The 22,403-nt window shown below is 38.3% G+C and overlaps 1 protein-coding gene across 2 annotated transcripts in view; it reads left to right on the top strand.

Moving 5' to 3' along the window:
• Positions 1 to 22,403, top strand: part of dock8 (dedicator of cytokinesis 8) — an 82,533-nt gene that overhangs the window by 55,248 nt on the left and 4,882 nt on the right. For both annotated transcript variants that reach the window (XM_088409602.1, XM_088409609.1), the window contains exons 36-46: positions 231 to 383; positions 5,017 to 5,175; positions 5,580 to 5,680; positions 6,900 to 7,092; positions 8,203 to 8,346; positions 8,458 to 8,589; positions 11,693 to 11,827; positions 12,166 to 12,255; positions 14,159 to 14,395; positions 14,463 to 14,606; positions 19,478 to 19,584. In XM_088409602.1, coding sequence (XP_088265728.1) covers positions 231 to 383; positions 5,017 to 5,175; positions 5,580 to 5,680; positions 6,900 to 7,092; positions 8,203 to 8,346; positions 8,458 to 8,589; positions 11,693 to 11,827; positions 12,166 to 12,255; positions 14,159 to 14,395; positions 14,463 to 14,606; positions 19,478 to 19,584 — 1,595 coding nt within the window. The remainder of the gene's footprint in view (positions 1 to 230; positions 384 to 5,016; positions 5,176 to 5,579; positions 5,681 to 6,899; positions 7,093 to 8,202; positions 8,347 to 8,457; positions 8,590 to 11,692; positions 11,828 to 12,165; positions 12,256 to 14,158; positions 14,396 to 14,462; positions 14,607 to 19,477; positions 19,585 to 22,403) is intronic.

The following is a 22,403-nucleotide window of genomic DNA, read 5'->3' as shown; positions in this document are numbered from 1 at the left end:
TAAATATGTGGATTGTTTGACTCTGAATAAGTAATTAGATAAATGTGCTCAAAGCCTGGTGAAGGATTTAAACCATATATACAGGTACTTTCTTTAATATATGGTCTTGCTACAGTATATGACATTTTTTCACTTATGGTGACTCTAGAACTTATCCCCTGTGATGAGCGGGAGTTAACTTACTATTCTTCTGCATATGGCGTTTCAGTCTTCACTTGTTTCTATTTCAGTTTGGCGAGCTTCTCTTTGAAGAAGAGGCTGAGCAGTGTGCTGACCTGTGCCAGAAGGTGCTCCAGTACTGCAGCAGCCCGGTGGACGAGAACCGGAGTCAGGCGTGTGCCACCCTCTACCTCATCATGAGATACAGCTACAACAATGCCAGCGTAAGCGCACACACACCAACATCCTGTGATCACTCACTCAACGTTATCCGGAACAACGGCACTGCTACAGACCAAAGTAAATGGCGGGTGACCTTTCAGTCCTTATCTAACCTGAAGGAATTGAATTGAAGTGCACGTAAGAGCAGGGAATGGCTCATGATACATGTGCGTCTGAGTCACACATACATACTCGCGCACATTTTATCCCATTTTTATGTCATTCCCGTTTCTATTCTCGGCGCTCATTGGAAGAAAAAGTTTCTGGTGAAGGATGTGTGGGTGAATAGAGAGCAGAGAGATGTGTCACTGTCTACCTCCCTCACTTACCCCTTTTTAAATAATGACACATACACTCACTGTCTCACTGTGTGTGCGTGTCTGTGTCTTGAAATTTAGACACACTCTCTGGTCGAAACGTTGCTGCAATTTGTAATGAGATCTTCTGTCGCCTTTGATTGACGTTGTCATAGATAAGTATCGATAAGTCAATACTCAGTCACTGTCAGATTATCAGTGTCAGGACGATGATGCCATTGTCCAGACCAGTGGTTGCATTATTTTTATACTAAGTTCCAACTTGAAAAATTCTTAGAACTCCCATATACCACTTTAGTGACCAACATTTTATTTTAGTCACACTGAAGGCCAAGTGTTCATCGTCTGACTTTGACATTTAAAGACTAGAACATTATTTCTGATAAATATATGTATTTAATACTACTGTAACCTGCTTTAACATTGTGCACAGTTTGAACTTTCACAATTTGCTTCAGTGGTCGGACCCACCCACGCCCCAAAGATAATTTAGGCTACTCTTTGTTTTCCTATAAAATTTACAATTTAGCCAACATTAAATATTTCATATGTTAAAAAACAAAAATTAAAAATGACTTTCTCTTGGGAAAAAAAAAGCCAAATTTATTCTCAAAGTGGCTTCCCACCAGCGTGGACAAACATGGTCAAAGGTTTTGCCAGTGACTTCATTTTTTTGCTCCACTAACTAGCCTCCGAAAACTTTTCATGCACACCTTATTGCTAGTACTGCTTTGCCCTTTCGCACATGCACAAATTGCTCATCATTGCTTATTGGTCTCAGCATTCTTTTTTGGACCCATAGCTAGAAAAACACAATTTGACAAAATGCCTGAAAAAAAAAAAACAAACAAAAAAAAAACAAGCACAAAAGACAACTGCGCCACCATCTGGTGGTGCAGTTGCAGTGGTGTAGTACCTGCGTATATATATTTTTTAAGTACAAGTCTAAGTCGAGTTACCAATATCTCGATGAATAATGCATGAATCCTAATAGTTTCTACATGCATCTGGAAATTATTCCCAGTCCTTCACTTTTTACACATCCTACAGTCATCCTACTATCTCACATAATCTCCTACCTCAAAATGTATTATGACAATTTGAAAAAAGCTTTTCTTAAAAATTTTTGAAAACTAAGAAATCACATTTACATAAGTATTCACAGCCTTTTTCATGAAGCTCAGTTTTGAGATCAGGTGCATCTTTTTTCACCGATCATCCTTGACATGTTTGTTCAGCTTGGTGTGAGTCCACCTACGGTAAATTCAGTTGGTTGGATATGATTTAGAAAGGGACATACCTGTCTATATAAGGTCCTAGTTGACTGCATGTCAGAGCAAAAACACCAGGCATTAAGTCAAAGGAATTGCCTAGAGACCTGTGAGATAGGATTGTCCTGAGGCACAAATCTTGGGAAGGATAGAGAAAATGTTTTGCTGCTTTGAATGTCTCAATGAGCACAGTGGCCAATAGAACCAGAGTGGCCAATGGAACCAATAGAGCTCTTCATAAAGCTGGCCGGCCGTCTAAACTGAGTGATAGAAGGGCCTCAAAGCTTGGTTTATGCTTCACGCATCTGCTAGCTTTGCGCATCAAATTGATGTAATTTCAGTAACCACGCCCCTCCACACGGGCCAGATTTTCCGCAATGTGTACATTCTAGAATTTCTTTCAGCGCGGAAAACTCAGCTGAAGAAGTATTGCATATGGAAGGTCGCCGGTACAAACACATTTAAAATTCGGCTGAAAAGGACTACAGTGACCTAAATACCATAAAAAACTCCTGCAGAGCACAAACACTGGGGAGAGATGAGGAGTCTGTTAAAAAGTTTCAAGATTTCAGATTGTTAAAATCTACTAGGATTCTCTACCTCTATTATAGCATTGTTTGTATGCTGTAAGACACTATTTACTGCCACCTATAGTATGGGAGAATATCTGCTGACTGCGGGGGAAAGCCGCACCTAGTATAAAGTGCTGCAAAACACGTGCCGGCTCGTTTCTGCCATCTCATTTCTGCACGGAGCATTCACGCCTCAAGCCTGAACCAGGCTTTACTCAGATGGTGACCAAGAACCCGGTGATCACTCTGTCCGACTTTCTCTGAGAGAGGCACCCCATCTGGAATTTGCCAAAAGACACCTGAATAACTCTCAGACCGTGAGAAACAAAATGCCCCAGTCTGATGGGCAAAGATTGAACTCTGGTGTGAATGCCAGGCGCCATGTTATGGAGGACACCAGGCACTGCTCATCACAAGGCCAACACCATCCCTACAGTGAAGCATGGTGGCAGCAGCATCATGGTATGGGAATGTTTTTCAACAGCAGGAACAGGCAGCGTTGAAGGAAAAATGAATGCAGCAAAATATCAAGATATCCTGGATAAAAATCTGCACATTTAAGTTCTCAAAGGATTTGCATCAGAACCACTCTGCAAATGTCCTAGAGTGGCCTAGCCAGAGCCCAGAACCCAGATGAATATCTTGGGAGGGACCTGAAAATGGCTGTGCACAGACGTTTCTCATTCCACTTGTTGCAGATTGAGAATTACTGCATTGTAAAAAGGGTAGAACTGTCTAAAGATAGGTGTGCTAAGCTTGTGGAATCATATTCAAACAGATGTGAGTGAGGTTGTAATTGGTGCTAAAGGTGGATCAACAAATTATCAAGCAAAGGCTGTGAATACTTACTGTATGTACAGTAAATGTGATCTCTTTGTATTCTATTTTTAATCAATTCTGAAAATTTCAAAAAATATTTTTCACATAATGGTGTATTGTGTGTAGACCTTTAAGGTAAGAGATTAATACAGTTTGGAATTAGTTTGGATATAACATGACAAAATGTGGAAAAAGTGAAGAGCTGTGAATACTTTCCGGATGCGCTGTATGTTTCACACATGCACACAGGCTACAGTATGGAGTGTTTACTAATGTTCTGATTTTGTAAATGTCTGCGTTTTAAAAGAAAATTAGTTTGTGCGCCATTGTTCATTTTGTGTGCTCCTTTGATATTTCCTCTGTTTACAGCATGCACACTGTAATGAAAGTCAGACACCAGGCTCTGGAGCACACACGCACACTTCTCTATCCCAGCATGTATTTGTTTATGCAGAGGATGCAGCAATGGGAATTAGCTTAGCGGCCATGTGACTCATTCAAACAGAATTTGCTTCCTAATATCAAGCCATTTTTTTTTACCATCATGCTTATGTAAAAGATCACACAAACTGACATTTGTGCTTTAGCCCCTTATGAAAAGATCAAGTGATGAGACAAATTTTGTTATGTAGACCTAGTTTTTGACCACACACACGCGCACGCAGACACACATCAAGTGCATTAGGGGGCAGTGATGGGTGGTTAGGCCGCTGCTCCATGCTCAGTTGAACAGAATGGGGCCGTAGAGATGATCCATGGGTGATTATGTCTCGGCTAATGGGGGATCATTTCCCGCTTTGTAGTCCATGTCGGAGATAGATGGTGCTCGGCGTACACACGCACGCGCACATACACACTCAACCTGAGGAAGCACATGTGGCAGCTTGTCACTGACAGGTAGTGTGAAGAATGAACAGAGTAACAACAGCAAGCAGAGGATGCAACATAATCAGGCCACTGCGCCTTCCTGATTCAATATCACTGTGATGCGTTCGGGTGCTGATTCAATTTGTACTCTACATTTTCAACATCATTTTTGTTTTCTTGGCGAGGCTGTGATGGATAATTGACAGATTTAGCTACAGTACTGGGACAAAATATTAGAAACTGCACTGTCATGTGGTGTACTTCTACACCATTATAAATAGCAACCAAAATATACATAATGTCTATCTTTACACATCATACGTCATGCAGTACGAGCATAAATACTAATTGGAAGGTGTCAGTCAGGTGAAAAAAAAAAGGGGTCATTAATCATACAATTACAGTTAAAACTGCTATAGTAAAAAAAAAAAATCTAATGAATAGAAAGTGTATAAAATTTATTTTATATACCATTTTTGGGCTCATTTTGTCCCTGTGTTGATAAAAAGATATGTTCGTGTATGAATGTGTGAGTGTATGAATAATATATTCATTGTAAAGCGTCTTTTAGTGGCAACAAAAGTGATATATATGTAAAAGTGATACATTCTTGTTATTATTTTCAAAAATATGTTTTGATGAAAGAATATTTGAGTTGCACTATTTGAGTTAAACCATGGAATATAATTGAGCCTTGTAAATGTTTTTTTTGTTTTAAATAAGGTCCAGTTGTACTTTGTTCAAGCAAAGATTCATGTTGGCCCTTCTGTGCGTGTGTGCTTGGAGCAGAACTTCTCCAGGGTGAAGATGCAGGTCACCATGTCGCTAGCCTCCCTGGTGGGCAAGTCCTCCGACTTCCAGGAGGACTACCTGAGACGCTCGTTACGCACCATCCTGGCCTATGCCGAAGAGGACACTGAGATGCAGAACACGCAGTTGCCCCTCCAGGTATCCTACCATAAAGTTTATCATTTGTTTTGAATCCTAAATGTAATCATATCACACAGTGTTGTTATAAAGCATATTTGTATTACAGCAAACAACATCAGATTGATTATGCATAATCTTTTAGAGTCATAGGTAAGGCGTGTTTGACTCAAATAAATACAAATGAAACATGATTTACTGTGAAAAAACAGTGTATCTACTGGTTCTTAGATTTGAGTTGTTAACTTACTCAACACTGATTTGCAGTTTTTCACAAAATTCTACCCATAAAAGTGATCAGCAAACATGAATCAGTCCTAAATCAAGATTAGTGAAGAAAGCCTATTGACTTACCCAGATGAAGCAGTTTCCCCCCTGCCCAAATCACAATTTGATTTGATTATTCAGCTCAATTCCGTCTCCAGGTAGACGAGCTACTGAGGAACCTCAACAGCATCTTGTCGGATACAGTAAAGATGCGAGAGTTCCAAGAGGATCCCGAGATGCTCATGGACCTCATGTACAGGTATCTTCTACCCTTTTCTGCCACCCTGCCATCTTCTCAATCATTGAATGGGGCTTGTTTTGCCTATGTTTGCCTTCCTCACCATGGCAACCATGTGCTAGCACTTTGGCTCCCTCCTAAGCCGCTTTTGTTTACATGCAAATGCAAACAGTGGGTCCCGAGGAGACCAAAGGACCATATGCGCATGCCATGTGTTGTGTTACATGTGTCATTTATTACACATGGCTCTATTTTTGGTCTCATTCTCCTAAGCGGGCGTACTCTTTTCACCTAAGCTCACCCCTGCGAGCTCACCACACTTGTTGCCCTGTTGGATACAAAACATTTGGCCTACTAATGTATCAATTAATGTTAAAAAAGAAAATGAATCACTGGGTTTATAAAGGGGTTTCATTAAATTTAAATGTCTGCATGCATTTCTTTCATGAGAATAATTTCCATATTTTTCTTGTCTTAGTAATACTGAGCAAAATCTCTGAAGGTCTTCATTAAAACTGTTGTTGTCATACTTTTAAGGCATCACAGTGTTTAACTTACCATGGCTTTTGTACATCTGATTTTGTTGTGTGGAATGCATCTACAACCCCAATTCCAATTAAGTTAGAACCTTGTGTAAAATGTAAATAAAAACAGAAAAAAATATTTGCTAAAATTTTTCAACATACAGTATATTCATGTGGATATAACATAATCTTTATTATTATTATTTGTTGTTGTTGTTGTTGCAAACATTCACTTGTTTGTTCCTGCAACACGTTCCAATGAATTTGGTGCAGGGGCATGTTGCCCACTGTGTTATATCAGCTTTCCTTCTGACATGAAGACATCAATTGTTTCCCATCCCTGCTTGATGCACAATTGCACTTGTTTTACAGTCCTGGTTCACAGTTGTTGGATTTTGCGCTCCATAATGTGCCCCATATTCCCAATGGGAGACTATTAAATGCTACTTTTGTCTGTATTGCGGGTTGCAATTGGCTGGTAACTATTCCAGCGTTTGAGCTTACCCCACCTCTTATCAAAAGTCAGTGCGGATACTAAGACAACAAAGTAGCTTGTGCTTATAGTGAACTGCACAATTCTGACAGCTGTTTGTAATGTTTTGTCCCTCTCATGAAACCTAAACGAGTTTTTTGTCTTTGCTAATGAGAGATTTTATGATACTATTGAGTTGTAAATCAATAGCAGTGACATCCTCCTTCCCCCCCCTGTCCCACAGGATAGCAAAAGGCTACCAGACGTCCCCCGACCTGCGGCTAACGTGGCTTCAGAACATGGCGGAGAAGCACAACAATAGGAAATGCTACACCGAATCGGCTATGTGTCTGGTCCATGCTGCCGCCCTTGTGGCAGAGTACCTTAGCATGCTTGAAGATCACAAGTACCTGCCCATTGGCAGCGTCACCTTCCAGGTAGACCCAGAGATTAGATTACGTTATATTATATACATCGAGTACATTATTTGGTTGAATAAACATCCCCACTTCATACGCCTCTTAAGGGAGGATTCTCTAGTTCGGTCATGTGTGTCCAGTGGAGGGAGCTGTGTGCTCAAAATGCTGTAACAGAAGCTTGGCTTAAACTGTGCAAAAACACATGCCAGTTTTCTTTAAGAATTATTCATATTTGTAAGAATTATATTTCTTCTTTTCATTGATTATTATTTAATCAATGAAATATTATTAATATACACCAATCAGTGCAGCACTCCTCAATTTACTTGTATACCTGTGTGCAAATACAACAAAACTATTCTTTTTTTATTCTATTCTCCTGCTTTTTGGCTTGTACTTTCCTGCCTTTCTTGTTACTAATTAATAGTGTTTGTAGTGATAAATATAATCCTATATAAATTGATTCTGTATATAATAATGCATGTAATGCCAAATTTGTTACTTGTATTTTTTTATTAAGACGCGTATTGAATATTGGATGAATTCTTTTTTTAAATTATGTAATTAAAATGTGGATGTGATCTATTCATCACATCCGGCTTAACATGTCTGAACTTACCAGTATTTTTTTCTCATTATACATGTACCCTCAATACTATTAAAATATATAACATATATAAAATATATAACATTTGAAAATATTTGTCACATATTGTGATTAAGCACAACATTAATACTAAACACTAGTTTACCTGCCGATTAGATGTTGTAAAAAAGGAGCAATGAACAGATTCATGTCAAAGAGAAAAAAAAAAAACCCTTGGTACAAGTAATACAAAAAGGAACTGTGATAGTGATATTGATCAGGTGTAACACAAACACACACAAAGAAAAACAGAAACGCACACTCACAACAAGACACACAGACAGACAGACAAACACACTCGTACGCAGAAGTTAGGCGGGTGCACCCACACATCCTGACCTCCTACAGTCAACAGGTCATTGATTGGAGGGTCATCACATTAGTTCCATTTCCTGCTCCCCGTTTTCAATTCAGCCATGTGACTGCTAATTTGATTAAGAGGACTAAGTGATTGATTGGACTCATGGATTTTCCCTCCTCAGAGCATCTCCTCCAACGTGCTGGAGGAGTCGGCCGTGTCGGACGACATCCTGTCCCCCGACGAGGACGGCGTATGCTCTGGGCGCTATTTCACCGAAAGTGGCCTTGTGGGGTTGCTGGAGCAAGCCGCCGAGCTCTTCAGCAATGTAATAGACAAACTGTGCTATTGTTTTCATCCGTTTGTCAATTATTGTACTGTTTAATAGTGTGCTGTATGTTACCATGGTAACCAACAGTGCTGCTTTTTGTCTTATCAGGGAGGTCTGTTCGAGGCCGTTAACGAGGTCTACAAGGTAATCATCCCCATCCTGGAGGCACACCGAGACTTCAAGAAGCTGGCAGCCACTCACGACAAACTGCAGAGAGCCTTTGATAACATCATTCAGAAGGTAACGACTGGAGCTGAACTGGCAAACTAGGGTAAAATCAAGTTCATCACTCACTGTTCATATGGAGATCTAAAAATAATAATAAACAACTATAGTATCTTACAAAAGCAAGTACATTACACCCTTCACATATCTTCATGGGACAACGCGGAAGAAATAACATGCACAGTTTATAATAAATAAGTGTGTGTGTGTGATTTTATATATATATATATATATATATATATATATATATATATATATATATATATATATATATATATATATATATATATATATATATATATATATATATATATATATATATATATATATATACATACACACACATACAGTGGGCCCCCGTGTTACGAACTTAATCCGTTCAGCGGCTACGCTCGTAACTTGAACTGCTCGTATGACGGGCAATCCAAACCTATGTTAATTAGTGAATGCGTGCAACGCGTGCAAAAACCTTAGGTAAAAACATCACGACTTTATACACCTATTAAAAATGAGTAACATAACCTACTGTACAGTTAAATTAAATAACATAAATATACAAAGGAAAAATGACATTTACCTTTGGGGCGACGTGACTTGAGGTGGGTGGAGGCGAAGGGGAGCAGAGACCACCCGCTGAATTTATTTATTTATTTTCTTAAACGGGAACTTTTCTCAAACTAGAACATATCACCGGCGATTTCCTTCTCTTTAATCCATAATAGAAGAAGCCTCTCAATTTTGTTGTCGATCGAGGTCCGTCCCCCGGCAAGGAAAGTCTTGCCCTTCGAAGATTGCCGAGCGGTTATGGCTATACTCACGAGCCATGCGTGTGCCTCCTTCGTATTTTTTTTTTATTATCTCCTGCTTGGTTTCTATTGTCATCATCCTCTTACTTCTTCCTTTACCGCCACTTGCAATTTTAGAAGCCATGTCTAACAGATAAAGTTTGCAAAGTCTTCACAACATTCCTTCCTTCCGTTTTTCACTCATTTTCTCTCCTTCCTTCCATCCCGACCAGCTGTGCCATCAAGCTAGATAAAGGCGTTCGGCCAATAGCATATCGGCATTTCTGTGATTGACGTGACGCCGGCCAATAGCATCTCTGTGACCGAGTCCGTGACTGACACCGTGACTAAGACAGTGACTGTGACATTGTAAGAGCAATAGCGTTCAACGTTGGCGTGACCAGCGTCGTCTATTGATTTTGTTGACGCAGCAGAGCGTAAATATCTGAACTAATACAATGGCCGGCATGTCAGATTGTTCGTAAGACGAAAGGTTTGCACGTAAGTGGGGGACAACTCCGTGGTCCACGCTCGTAAGTCGAAATGTTCGTAAAAGAGGGTGTTCGTAAACCGGGGGCCGACTGTGTGTATATATATATATATATATATATATATATATATATATATATATACACACACACACACAGTGGGCCCCTGTGTTACGAGATTAATCCGTTCCGCAGCAAATTCTACGTGTGGCGGGGAATCCAAACCTATGTTAAATAGCTAATGCGCTAATGCGTTTAGAACCCCAGGTAAAAACATCATAATTGTACATACATATTAAAAATTGGTCCCAAAATAGTGTAGTAAGTGCTACGAATATATAATATACATGTATACAATCAGAAAACATCATAAATAAAAAATATAGAAAGGATTTATTTACCTTTGAGTGAGTGCCCATATTGCCTAGTAAGGGTAGCCTAGGCTAGGCTAGCTTCGTATTTCTTGATTATCTCCAACTTTGTTTCCATATAAATCATCTTCTTACTTCTCTCTTTAACATCACTAGCAATCTTGGGACCCATGGCTAACCCATTCAACTTTGAATTAAGCAGTAAAATGTACTATAAATACGGTTTTGTAACCACTCACAATCGCAAAAGCGCAAAGCTTTATTGTTCCGCCATTTTGAAACGTGTGAGGCCGACTAATAGCAGACCAGTCTATTCTTTGTGGATACTAATCTTTATTTTATTTACACTACTATGAAGTATAAACATACAACCAACAAAAAACAAAATACAAATAGCACCATGAGGATGGTTTAAAAAAAAAAAAAAAAAAAAAAAAAAACACTACCGTATTTTTCGAACTATAAGCCACGACTTGTTCTTCATAATTTGAGCCCTGTGGCTTATAGTTCAGTGTGGCTAATATTTATTTATTTATTTTTTTTATTGATTTTTTTTAGTTTTATTTTTTTAGTTTTATTTTTTTGCAAACCCCTAGCAAGCAAATGTGTGTTTCTGTTCGGGGTTTTAATTTATGGAACAACTATGAAATCGAACTGAAAAAATATGAATCAATGGCTGTGCTCAAAAAGAGTTTTAAAAATATATTATTAAAAAAAATACATGTCTAAATTGATTAAGAGAATGTATAAAATTTGGAGTAAATTTGTGACGTAAATTTTATATACAATGCGCAGTATATATGATTGTATTTATGTATTTATGATTGTATATATAAATTATGTGCAATGTGTTTTTATGTTCACTAATCCATCAAACATGGGGAGATAAAAAAAAAAGATGCGATTGAAGTGTTGATTTTGAACTGCTATTTAACTAACAGTATTCTGTTAGTGTTGAAAATATCCATCCATCCATTTTCTATAAATATGTTGGGACTAAACATGCAGGCATGTTCAGTTTGTTAAAAAAAAGATTTTGCCGTTGGCAGACAATTACCCAAAAATTAAATCACACAAAAAAAAATTATAAGTTATAAACTTCCATGTACCATCTTTTTGCGTAAAGATCTGATGGTATTACCTGCGTCTTGTAGTCCAATACGGCTTACCTGTGACAAAAATAATTTTTTTGCTCATATTTTGCAGCTTATATACCGGTACGGCTTATAGTCCTAAAAATACGATTATCTCTTTCTCTGTACTCAAATCAAATGGTTTTGTATTATTTAGTATTTCATTCATTAACAGAATCAGTTTCTTTAAAAAGACCTTAAAATTACTGACTGTAGGAGTTCATGAAAGAACCATAAACAGTCCTCTATGGCAATAATAAGAAATAAAAATGAACTTGGTAATGTCCAACTTAGGCAATGTCATGAGATGACATGAGATGCATGTCTCTGTGTCCCTGCAGGGCCACAAGAGGATGTTTGGCACATACTTCCGGGTGGGTTTTTACGGTGGGAAATTTGGAGACTTGGATGAGCGGGAATTCATTTACAAAGAACCAGCCATCACCCACCTGCCAGAGATATCACAGCGGCTGGAGGTGAGACTGAGAAATAAACACAACATGCGCTGTGTAAAAGGTTTAAAAACGGAATTCCCACATTTTTTTCTCTTAATGGCCACGTGTCGAAAAATGAAAGGAAGAGGTGAGCTCATCTGACACTGTGTTTATGAAACATGCAAACAGAAAAAAGATTAACGAGGCCATGTGTTACAATTTTTGTTTGTCTAAACAATATTTCGACGTGGAACTCCAGAAACAAGGGATCTTTCAATCTGCATTTTTATTGTGATTTTTAATTGCCGTGGCTATTACATCTTTATAATCATAAATAATGGTACACCACCATATTAAAAGTACGTTTCTCTGGCTACCAGAACTTTTATGGCCAGTGTTTTGGAGAGAACGTCTTGGTGATGATCAAGGACTCGACGCCTGTGGACAGAAAACACCTTAACCCCAACAAGGTAATACACACGCCGTCACGAGTGTAATTCTAACATTTATTGAGCTACGGCATACATTTTACATAGCATCCCACCAAACATTTCAGAAAAAGACTGTAAACTGAAATAATATAATATTTTCTTGAACTTATGCACAAATGTCTCACTAAGTAAAAAACATCCCTTGGCTTTTTTGTAGAAGACAAAGCTGTTTTTCTGTTGTAGAAATGGCACATGCCATGTAGTGGAACAGCACTTAATTGTTCTGCCAGTCACTACAAATTGCTCGCATAAATAGATGAAAAAAGAAATGAAGTCAATAAATAAGGCATTTTAAACTGAGTAAGTCAAATTGGATGATTTCTTCTGTAGATCAGAATAGTACAGGTGCCTGCCTAGTTCACTGAGAGTAAAATCATAATCCATGAACTGGTTTTCTGGAGTGCTTCTCCCCAGAATGGTTGTCAGAAAATCGGAGGGCACAACTGATAACCATCCAGTTTCACCTTAAATCCTCTTATAAATAAAACTCACATGCATTCTTTTTGAAATGTGGAAAGACTCCTTTCAAACACAGGATAAAACATCCAACACAGAACCCAGAACCTCTCAACATTCAGGCAGCTGTGCCAAGCAGTAGCTCACCAAGGAAAATGGAATTTCAAAAATATACCATTAAATGACAGATTACTGCAGTGCATCCAGCATATATTAATGATACTTTATATGTACCGTGAAGGTTGTTCAACAAATTAATCAGACTTACCGTGTTTGATTTAATCTTCTTGGTAGACGCAGAGACCACAACATACAGTAATATTTAGTACACCTGCTGCAGGGATAATCATGAATACTTAAGAGTATTATTTTGGCAAAGGTATATTTATTGGGCTTGAGAAATGAACTGCATCACACAGTGAGCTGCTTTGTAATAACGGAATGCTTTCTTGTAACTAAATGAATTTTAGAGTACAATAAACATTAAATGCACAGCTTTTTGAATCCCATTATTACAAATCAGGGTTATGGTGGGGCGTACAATTATGTCTAGTGCACCCTTTTTTAATTTGGCCCAAAGAATATTTTTACAAACGAGTCTTGAAATATGGTATATGTTACCTTAAATGTGTTGTTTTATATTCATTTATTTTTACTTACTGTAATTAATTTATATATAAAAAAAAACATAATTTACACTACAATTTACAGCATCATTTATTTTTATTTTTTTAAATACAGAAGAACTCCACAATGAAACCGTGTTTGCAGCCAGAAATTTTTCACAACAGGGGACTTTTCACTATAGCAAATCTATGTCCCGGACATAAATATGAAACAATTGTTGCACAATCTACAATCTGACTGACTTTAAAAACAAAACTATCCAACTAGCCCACATTGAGAAAAAAAAAATGAAGAAAGAAAGAAAGAAAGAAAGAAAGAAAGAATCTCCAATAAGCATTCATTTTCATACTTACATCAATCTATGGCATAATGTCGTTCATTTTGCGTCATCCATCTTTCATCTTTATTGCTTTTATCCTGTCTTTAAATGTTAAGCTTGGTTTAAGCTTGTTGCGTCCCTGAGCTCCGCGTGGCTCCACGTGTCAAAATGGCGTTATTTCAGCAACCAAGGGGGGTGTTTTTGCACATGCAGGTTTCGTTGTAAAGGAGTTTTACTGTACTTGGTTGATTAGGAATCATTGAATGAACTGAAAATTGAAATACTGGTACAATGAATGATTATTGTTATTAAGAATTTCACACACCTACTTTTTTAAACTACCAACAAATAACCTGGCCCATCTATTCATTTTGAAAATCAAATGTTGTCCTTCAGCACAAAAGTTTACCCACCCTTGCTTTCAATGCTGCATGACTACCTAATGTAGTGTTCAGTGAGTGACCTTGTGCTGCTATGCAGGCCTATATCCAGGTCACATATGTGGAGCCCTACTTTGACGACTATGAAATGAAAGACCGGCTGACCAACTTTGAGAAGAACTTCAACCTACGGCGTTTCATGTACACCACACCTTTCACCAAGAGCGGCCGTCCGCGGGGTGAGCTCAACGAGCAGTACAAGAGGAAGACCATCCTCACCACAATGCACGCCTTTCCTTATGTTAAGACGCGCATCAATGTCATCCAAAAGGAAGAGGTACTGCACCAAAGACACTTTTCAGACAGTATTAATAGGTTGTAATATCCACATTTTGTTTCCCCAGTTTGACCTAACCCCTATTGAGGTGGCCATAGAGGACATGCAGAAGAAGACCAGGGAGCTGGCGGTTGCCACGCACAGAGAGCAACCTGATGCTGTTATGTTACAGATGTTGCTGCAAGGTTCAGTGGGAGCTACTGTAAACCAGGTAAAACAAGCCTGTGTGAGTGAAAGGTTGTATCTTAATAACATGTTTTTAAGAATAAATGTCCCAAGTTAAATACATCAGTTCTAATAATATACTAATTTCAGCAGGAAAATGTTTATATTTTGTTTATAAATATTTAGATAGCTAAATTATTTTCCACGTACAACGAATGCCTTTAAAAACACATTTCGCCACTCGCTATCGACTTCAAATGACATCACATGTGCTCAAGGCGCAGGTCATGCCAGTCACAGCTCACCTGTTTTCTGGGTTTGGTCTCGTAATGTTCGCTAGCTGAGCCACAAATAGTCATTACCTGAGCCTTGAGCTCATGTAGTGTAACACCAATTGAATATTTTTAGACTGATTGATGCCTTAATACTGGCTGTGATAGAAAACTTCAATATTTTTACTTTAAAGGCACCATGTGTAAGATTTAGACTGTTTTTCATTACAGACAGCGGGAGGTGCTGCATTTACCATTGTCTCTAGCTATAACAGACATAGCAGCCTCCGGAGGAGTGCCACCCCCCATGTAATATAATTTAATGATAAATAGACCTACGATGATATTTCAAAACATACCGTTGGTCGTTGAGAACACATTTATTTGCGAGTTTTTTAATTTTATAATAATTTAATTTATTTCTTTTTGATTAAAAGTGCTGTAAATCTTACACATTGTCCCTTTAAGCTAATGTTTTCCTTTTTCAGTATAAGAGATAGTTTTAGAGGTGTAACAGCTAATAAACTACCAAGTAAATGAATCATTATTTTTGATATTTGATTAATAGGTTGGAGACCTAAAATTGTCCAAATCCTCAGATAGTCAACACAGTTACAATGTGTACAATGACAATGAAGGTATTCTATTCTATTCTATTCTATTCTATTCTATTCTATTCTATTCTATTCTATTCTTTCTTTAGGAAGGAAGCATATCAGCTTTCAACATTGCATATCCTGTTTAAGGTTGCTGTTGTTTTTCATTGTTCGTTGATTTAAAATAAGTTTACTTATTTTTTTTATTTACTTATACAGTGGGCCCCCGGGTTACGAACTTAATCCGTTCAGCGGCTACGCTCGTATCTCGAATTGCTCGTATAGCGGGCAATCGAAACCCATGTTAATTCGTGAGTGCGTGCAACGCGCGCAGAAGCCTTAGGTAAAATCATCACGCTGTATACATAAATTAATATTAAGTGACATAATCTACTGTACAGTTGCATTGAATAACAAATACAAAGGATAAATGACTTTTACCTTTGGAAAGACGTGACTTGTGCTGAGATAAGCAGAGATGAGCAGAGATGAATGCTCTAAGTCAATACGGTAAATCAGATATGCTATTGGTCTTACAGTGTCAAAGTAACTTTTTCAGTCAGGGTTTTCTCTACTTCCTTCCATCCCAACCAGCTGTGCCATCAAGCTAGATAAAGGCGTTCGGCCAATAGCATATCGGCACTTCTGTGATTGACGTGTGACACCGGCCAATAGCATCTCCGTGAGTGAGACCGGGTGACCTTAATCGACCAATAGCATATTGGCGTCTCCTTGACTGACTGATAATTATTTGCACTTTTTTTTAAACGGTTGGAATGTATTGACATCTTATTGATTAAAACACATTTAAATCTGTGACGATTTTTTGTCCTGCAATCGGCACACTTAATTTCATGTCAACTGTTTTTCCCGACGTGATTTGAGCACGGTGGAAGCGGAGAGGTGGTTGTGTGTGTTGCATTTACTAGGCAGCACACTTATGGCTTGTTCGAGCGTCAGTTCACCTTTGGTTACAACTCACAAAATTGCAACAATGACGCTGTCCCAATGCACATTGGGAGATCGCCGACTAACCTGATATGCAATCTTGTCAAGCAACCATTATATGACGCTGTAACATCACCCGTAATAGGGTGCAGAGATTAACCTCTTGAGTTAATACGGCAACGCTTATAGGCTATTGGTCTTACAGTGTTACAGTAACTCTTTCAGTCATGGTGCAAATCACGGAGATACTAAAACATCATCCTCTTATTTCTTCCTTTACCGCTGCTAGTAATTTTAGAAGCTATGTCTAACAGATAAAGTTTGCAAAGTCTTCAAAACATTCCGTTTTTCTCTACTTCCTTCCATCCTGTCCCATCAAGCTAGATAAAGGCGTTCGGCCAATAGCACATCGGCATTTCTGTGATTGACGTGTGACGCCGGCCAATAGCATCTCCGTGAGTGAGACCGGGTGACCTTAATCGACCAATAGCATATTGGCGTCTCCTTGACTGACTGATAATTATTCGCACTTTTTTTTAAACGGTTGGAATGTATTGACAATTAATTAAAAAAAAACACACATTTAAACCAATGACAATTCTTTGTCCTGCAATCGGCACATTTAATTTCATGTCAGCTGTTTTTCCCTTTAGCTGTACAAACACTACACTTAAATGGTAATATATTTAGACACCGTGAGTGAGACAGTCAGTGTGAGATTGTAAGACCAATAGCGTTCACGTCACCGCCCTAAGTATCTATTAATGATTGTAGATGACGCAACTGCTGAATATATTGACGCAGTTAGGCGAGAACATTTCTACATACTCAATGGCTGGTTTGTCGGAATGCTCGCAAGACGAGAGGTTTGCTCGTAAGCGGAGGACAAAATTCTCCCTGATCCAAGCTCGTAAGGCGGAATGTTCGCAAATCGGGATGCTCGTAAGCAGGGGGCTGACTGTACTTACTTTACTTATACTGTTATTTACTTATACTGTGGAAAACAAGTGCCCATTCTATGACGTTATAGACCAAACAACCAAATCATTAAAAAAATAGGTTCAATTAAAATATCAATTAAAAAAATCCTGTTTTTAAATATGTTGGTGAAAATGAAAACATTTTTGACCAGATGAATCCGTTTTGAAAATAATCACTGCAGTCCCAGAGTGATTCTTTCACCACAATTTCACTTTGAATGTAAAAATAGTAAACGGTCTTCAAAGTACTCATAAAATGCCTTTAAGTGTGACCACTGAAATGTTTTGGAAAGTGTTCACAAATCCAGCTGCAGCAAAATGTTGAATACTTTTCACCAGTACGTCATATTAACCCTTAAATCCCATCTTCCCTCTTCGTCGCCCCTTTGTCCCCTGTATGCTCCCTCTAAATGTGTCGGGGGGGCGGGGGCTTACACAGACCGGCATAAATTAGCTCTATTTAACTTATCACATTTACAATTAGCATTGTAGTGGCAGATTGCAGGTGGGAGACATGATCAAAGCCTCCGCCGCATCCATAACCTTAATCCCCCCTTTGCCTACCTCCTCCCTCCAACATTGAGTTAAAATGTCAATTCGTGGCCACCCCCCTTTCATGTGTCGCGCACGCACCGCCCGAACCAGAGCTCGCTTTGATGTGATTGCTTCCAGGTCCTGTCGGCGTTCTGGATGTCAAGATGACGCTCCCGCGTTTTATCTCCCACCGTCTAATCTGACAGGTCTCGTCACTCAGGACCCGATGGCTTTGTAACGCACAGCGGCTCCGTAAACATTCATGTCCCTGGCGTAATCAGCACAGGAGGCCTCGGTTTTCCTTCTGTTTGGGTCCGCACAACATGAAAGAGGCTTTTTTTGGATACTAATCAGAGCTGTTTAGCCGCTCCTGTCATGAAGCATGCCCTCTTTGAGTGTGCTGCGGTTATATGACAAGTATGCGGCGAGATAACTTTGTCTCTCACTGGGAAATTACAAGACTAATGTTAAGAGCTTAGCGTACACCTTTTCTACTGTCCACCCACATTTTCCCCAATTGGGATACCGACACCAAGCAAAGTGTCTGCATTTTTTTAAAGTAGCTTTTGAAATGTCATTTCTAAACCGAAATATCCAAAAGCATGTCTTGAGTGCTCACATTAGTAAGAAACTGAATATTCAAATTGAATAAAATTCTTGATTTTATACCGCTATATGACTTTTGCGGGTGAGAATGTTTAAATTCATTCATTAAAATGTGACTTTTTCCTCATAAATATCAACCTCAATCTTATATTATTTAAAAAAAAAAAAAAAAAAACTTGTAAAATCTGAAAAAAAAACCTTCTAAAATCACATGTAATGGACAGCTTTTGTGGATGTAGTAAGTGAAGAAGGTCGCAAGACAATTGCAATATTGTTATAAAAATGAAGTTGTTATCCAAATGGTAGGTTTTTTTTCTTTTTAAATTTAAAATCCCCTATAATTTCAGTTCATGGTGACAACCTGCAATAGTCACACATATTTGCCAAAAAGCTGCTGCTGTCAGGTTCAGCTGAGCAAGATTGACGCATGTTCATGCAAAAAAGTGGATCCCAAGCTGGACCTTGTTATTAAGTCATGGCCCACTTTGCACATTTTCAAGGAACTCAAGCGCGTAGCCTAATGAATGCTAAAAACTGTACTTGTATGTTTGTTTTCAGAGCGCAGAGACTTGATGAGGAGCACGATAAGTGCATGTTTAAGTGAAAGTATGCAAATGAACCACTTTTAATTACATTAAGGTGTATGTCCCTTTTTATTCACAGTGTTACAAAAATCCACAGTATAAAATCCTTCTTATCACATTTATACCTCTCCAGTGAATCCACAATAAATCTTTTTTTTTTTTTTTTTTTTTACTTTGACTCGAATGACCCACTTTTGGTTCTCAGCAACAGAGAATCACAGCTATAGCAGGGAGTGGTGACAGGAAGCCATCTCTCATCCCTCCTTTGTTGGTACGCTCCAACATTGGTTGGTTTCCTTTCTTACGCTGCTTTTTCCTTCCTGTGGTTTTGTTTTTGCTTTCGCTTACCTGAACCTTGACTCCTGTGTGTTTGGGCTCCTCCTCCCCCCTGTTGTAGGGCCCTCTGGAAGTAGCCCAGGTCTTCCTGAATGAGATCCCGGCGGACCCCAAGCTCTTCCGTCACCACAATAAATTGCGGCTGTGTTTCAAGGAGTTTATTATGAGGTAAGATGGCGTCAGCAAAAGCGTGATCGACTTGCTGAGCGACATACTGCCACAAAGCAGTACAAGAACGGCTCCATGCATCACATAGAATTTTGTAGAAATGCTTCAGGGTTTTTTTTTTTTTTTTTTTTACTGTTGTCATAAACCTTTATTAACAGCACAGGCAATGCTGTAAGTCATTGGTTCTCAAAGTAACCTCTGAAAAAATACTTGCTCTCCAAATGTCTTGACAGAAGTGACCAATATAAAAATGAAGTTCTGAATGTCTATTGTTTTCAGCAAAAACAAGGCAGCGATTTTAGTCCTAAAATACATATATTGAATATTATTTTAAGATACTGCAACATTCTGAACTGTTGGAACCTTAACCTTCTTTATAATATATGGGAAAGATAATAAGTCCACTAATGATTCAATTACGTTGTATTGATTGTAAACAACATTAAATAAAAGTAAAAGAAGCACTAACAAAGGATTGAATGAAAATGTGGCAAATTAGGAATTATATACAACTGAACTCTGCATCACAAAAATGTCTGTACGAGATTAAAAAAAAATCCAGTTATTTGAACATTTAATTCAGTAATTTTTCACAAACCACAAGAGAGTGTGCACCTACCATCTGTGTTAGTTGTACCACACTTTAAGAATGTTAGGATAGGTAATGGTCAATGCAAATGTAAAATATGTTGATTTAAAAATAAACGGAACACTTTGATCATAAAAAAGGCATATTAAAAAATAATTTGTGTTACTCATTAAGCGTCTATATTTTTGTATTGATTTTCACGTAAAAGCGGAACAAGAACATTAAGATTGGAAAAGTGAAAACCTTAACTTTGACAACAGCAATGATAAAGTCCATTGCAAAATAGTAGAGGATAAATACCAAGCTTTGCACAAATTGCAACCAAAAATAGACACCCTCCACAACATTGTCTATATTAATAGTTGAAACCTTAAATATGCAACAAATTATGATCCCAAACCACTTTGGCATTTAAACTCCATCTTGCATCATATTACTCATAAAAATGAATGACTTACAGATTATTCGATTGAAAAAACAAAAGCCATCCATTAAAACATTCCCCTCTCCCCAAGATGCAAAAATGTTCATCTCTAAATTGAGATGTATCACTTCAAAAGTTATACCTTCTACTCACATTCAGCACGGCAAGACAAGTATGATCCTCCGTAGCTTGCAGAGCTGCGGTTTATTTTTAGTATGACGGCCGTTCATTCGCTAGAAAATGTGTCATGGAAGAAAAGTAAAACGCAGGTGCACGGGTGATCCATTGTTTATCGCTGAAATGCAATCTCTCGTCATGCGCTTCTCATGTTTGGTAATCAAATGTGTTGTCTTTTGGAATGGCTGTGTTAGAAGAGACACAAAAAGCCATTGAAAAAGTGAAGCGTTAATCCTCTGATATTCTAAACAGGGATTTGGCAATATTAACTGTTTCCTGTGACTTCACAAGCATATTATTAGGGCCCAAAAGACCAAAATCATGCAATAAATGCTATTAAAAGTTTCTTGTAGATAGAATACAGTACATGATCAATCTAAAATTTTCCCCCTTGACTTTTGAATGATGAAAGTTGCAAAATGGCTGATAATCACAGCCGATTGTTAAACTAATCAAAGAGGTGGGATGAATAGAAATGAACACAAGCCATTGTATCAAGGGGCTGTTCTTCATTCCTGCTCCATGATAGCGCGAGCTTTTATTCCTCACGTTATCGCCGAGCTATTTTTCTTCCCATTCAAAGCGTCATTGTTACCAAGGAATTCATTGTATTTTGAATAATTAAGGCGATAATTTGAATCATCCTGTTCACAGAAATCCGTCTGATTTGGTGTGTGTGTGTTTGCGTGTGTTTGTGTGTACGTGTGTTCATCTGGTAAGGCATGGGTCCTTTTTTGCCCCCGAAAGGTGGTTTTCATTTTCCAAACTCTCGCATGTCACATTCCAGTCTGCCTTGATTGCTACAAGCAGGTTGGCAAATATTTACTGCAATTTCCGAAACGATTCTTATTTTCGGGCCCGGGGAATGGGGGCTTTGTCTGGCAGCAGGGAAAATATGAGTGTTCGTTTTTCCTCGTGTCATTAATTCTAACCTTTCTACTCTGTAATAGGCAGTTCTGCAACAAAGCCGCTTATGCTTATTTATTTATTTTTTATTTTTTTGCTTTTTATACATAAAGTACAGCCTGTCTAGGATTTCAGTGCTAAGGACGCCTGACTCACAGTTCTGAGGTTCAGGGTTCAAATGTCCTCCCTATGGTTTCGTGGCTCTTATCTGGTCACTCTGACTTCTTCCCATATTCCAAAAAACATTCATGGTGGGTTCAATAAACACTCTAAATCTTTCATGGCTGTGTTTGAATATGGATGTGAATGTTGCCTATATGCACCATGCTAGTACAGGATGTCCACTGCCTCCGTGGTTTACAGGAACATTAATTTGAAAAGTGACTTTGGGCTTTTCCTGTCAAGGGTGACCACAGCCATTCTCTCGCATTATTTGTTTAATGCACTCTTCACTGTTGGATGCCCTTCGTTTGTTTTTTATCCAGGCTAAGGACCAGTAGTGGCTGGATGTTGGAGCACTGACTGGGAATTTAAGACACACCTCTTTTTTTTTTTTTTTTTTTTTAATTAAGATACATTGTGTTATTGTTGCAGTTCAAAGGCTCATGGGCAACAAAACAAGTGACTTCAGTCAATTATTTTTTTAGCAGATTTAAACTTAACACATGCAGTTGCTGCCATTTACGTTTTGATGGATTTAAGACTAGTCCCAACCTTTAGTTT

Source organism: Hippichthys cyanospilos, chromosome 1 (genome assembly GCF_059441005.1).
Source record: "Hippichthys cyanospilos isolate Australia breed blue-spotted pipefish chromosome 1, RoL_Hcya_1.0, whole genome shotgun sequence".
Lineage (NCBI taxonomy): Eukaryota > Metazoa > Chordata > Actinopteri > Syngnathiformes > Syngnathidae > Hippichthys > Hippichthys cyanospilos.
The sequence above is the reverse complement of the archived record's forward strand: the minus strand, read 5'-3'. Positions and strand labels throughout refer to the sequence as shown.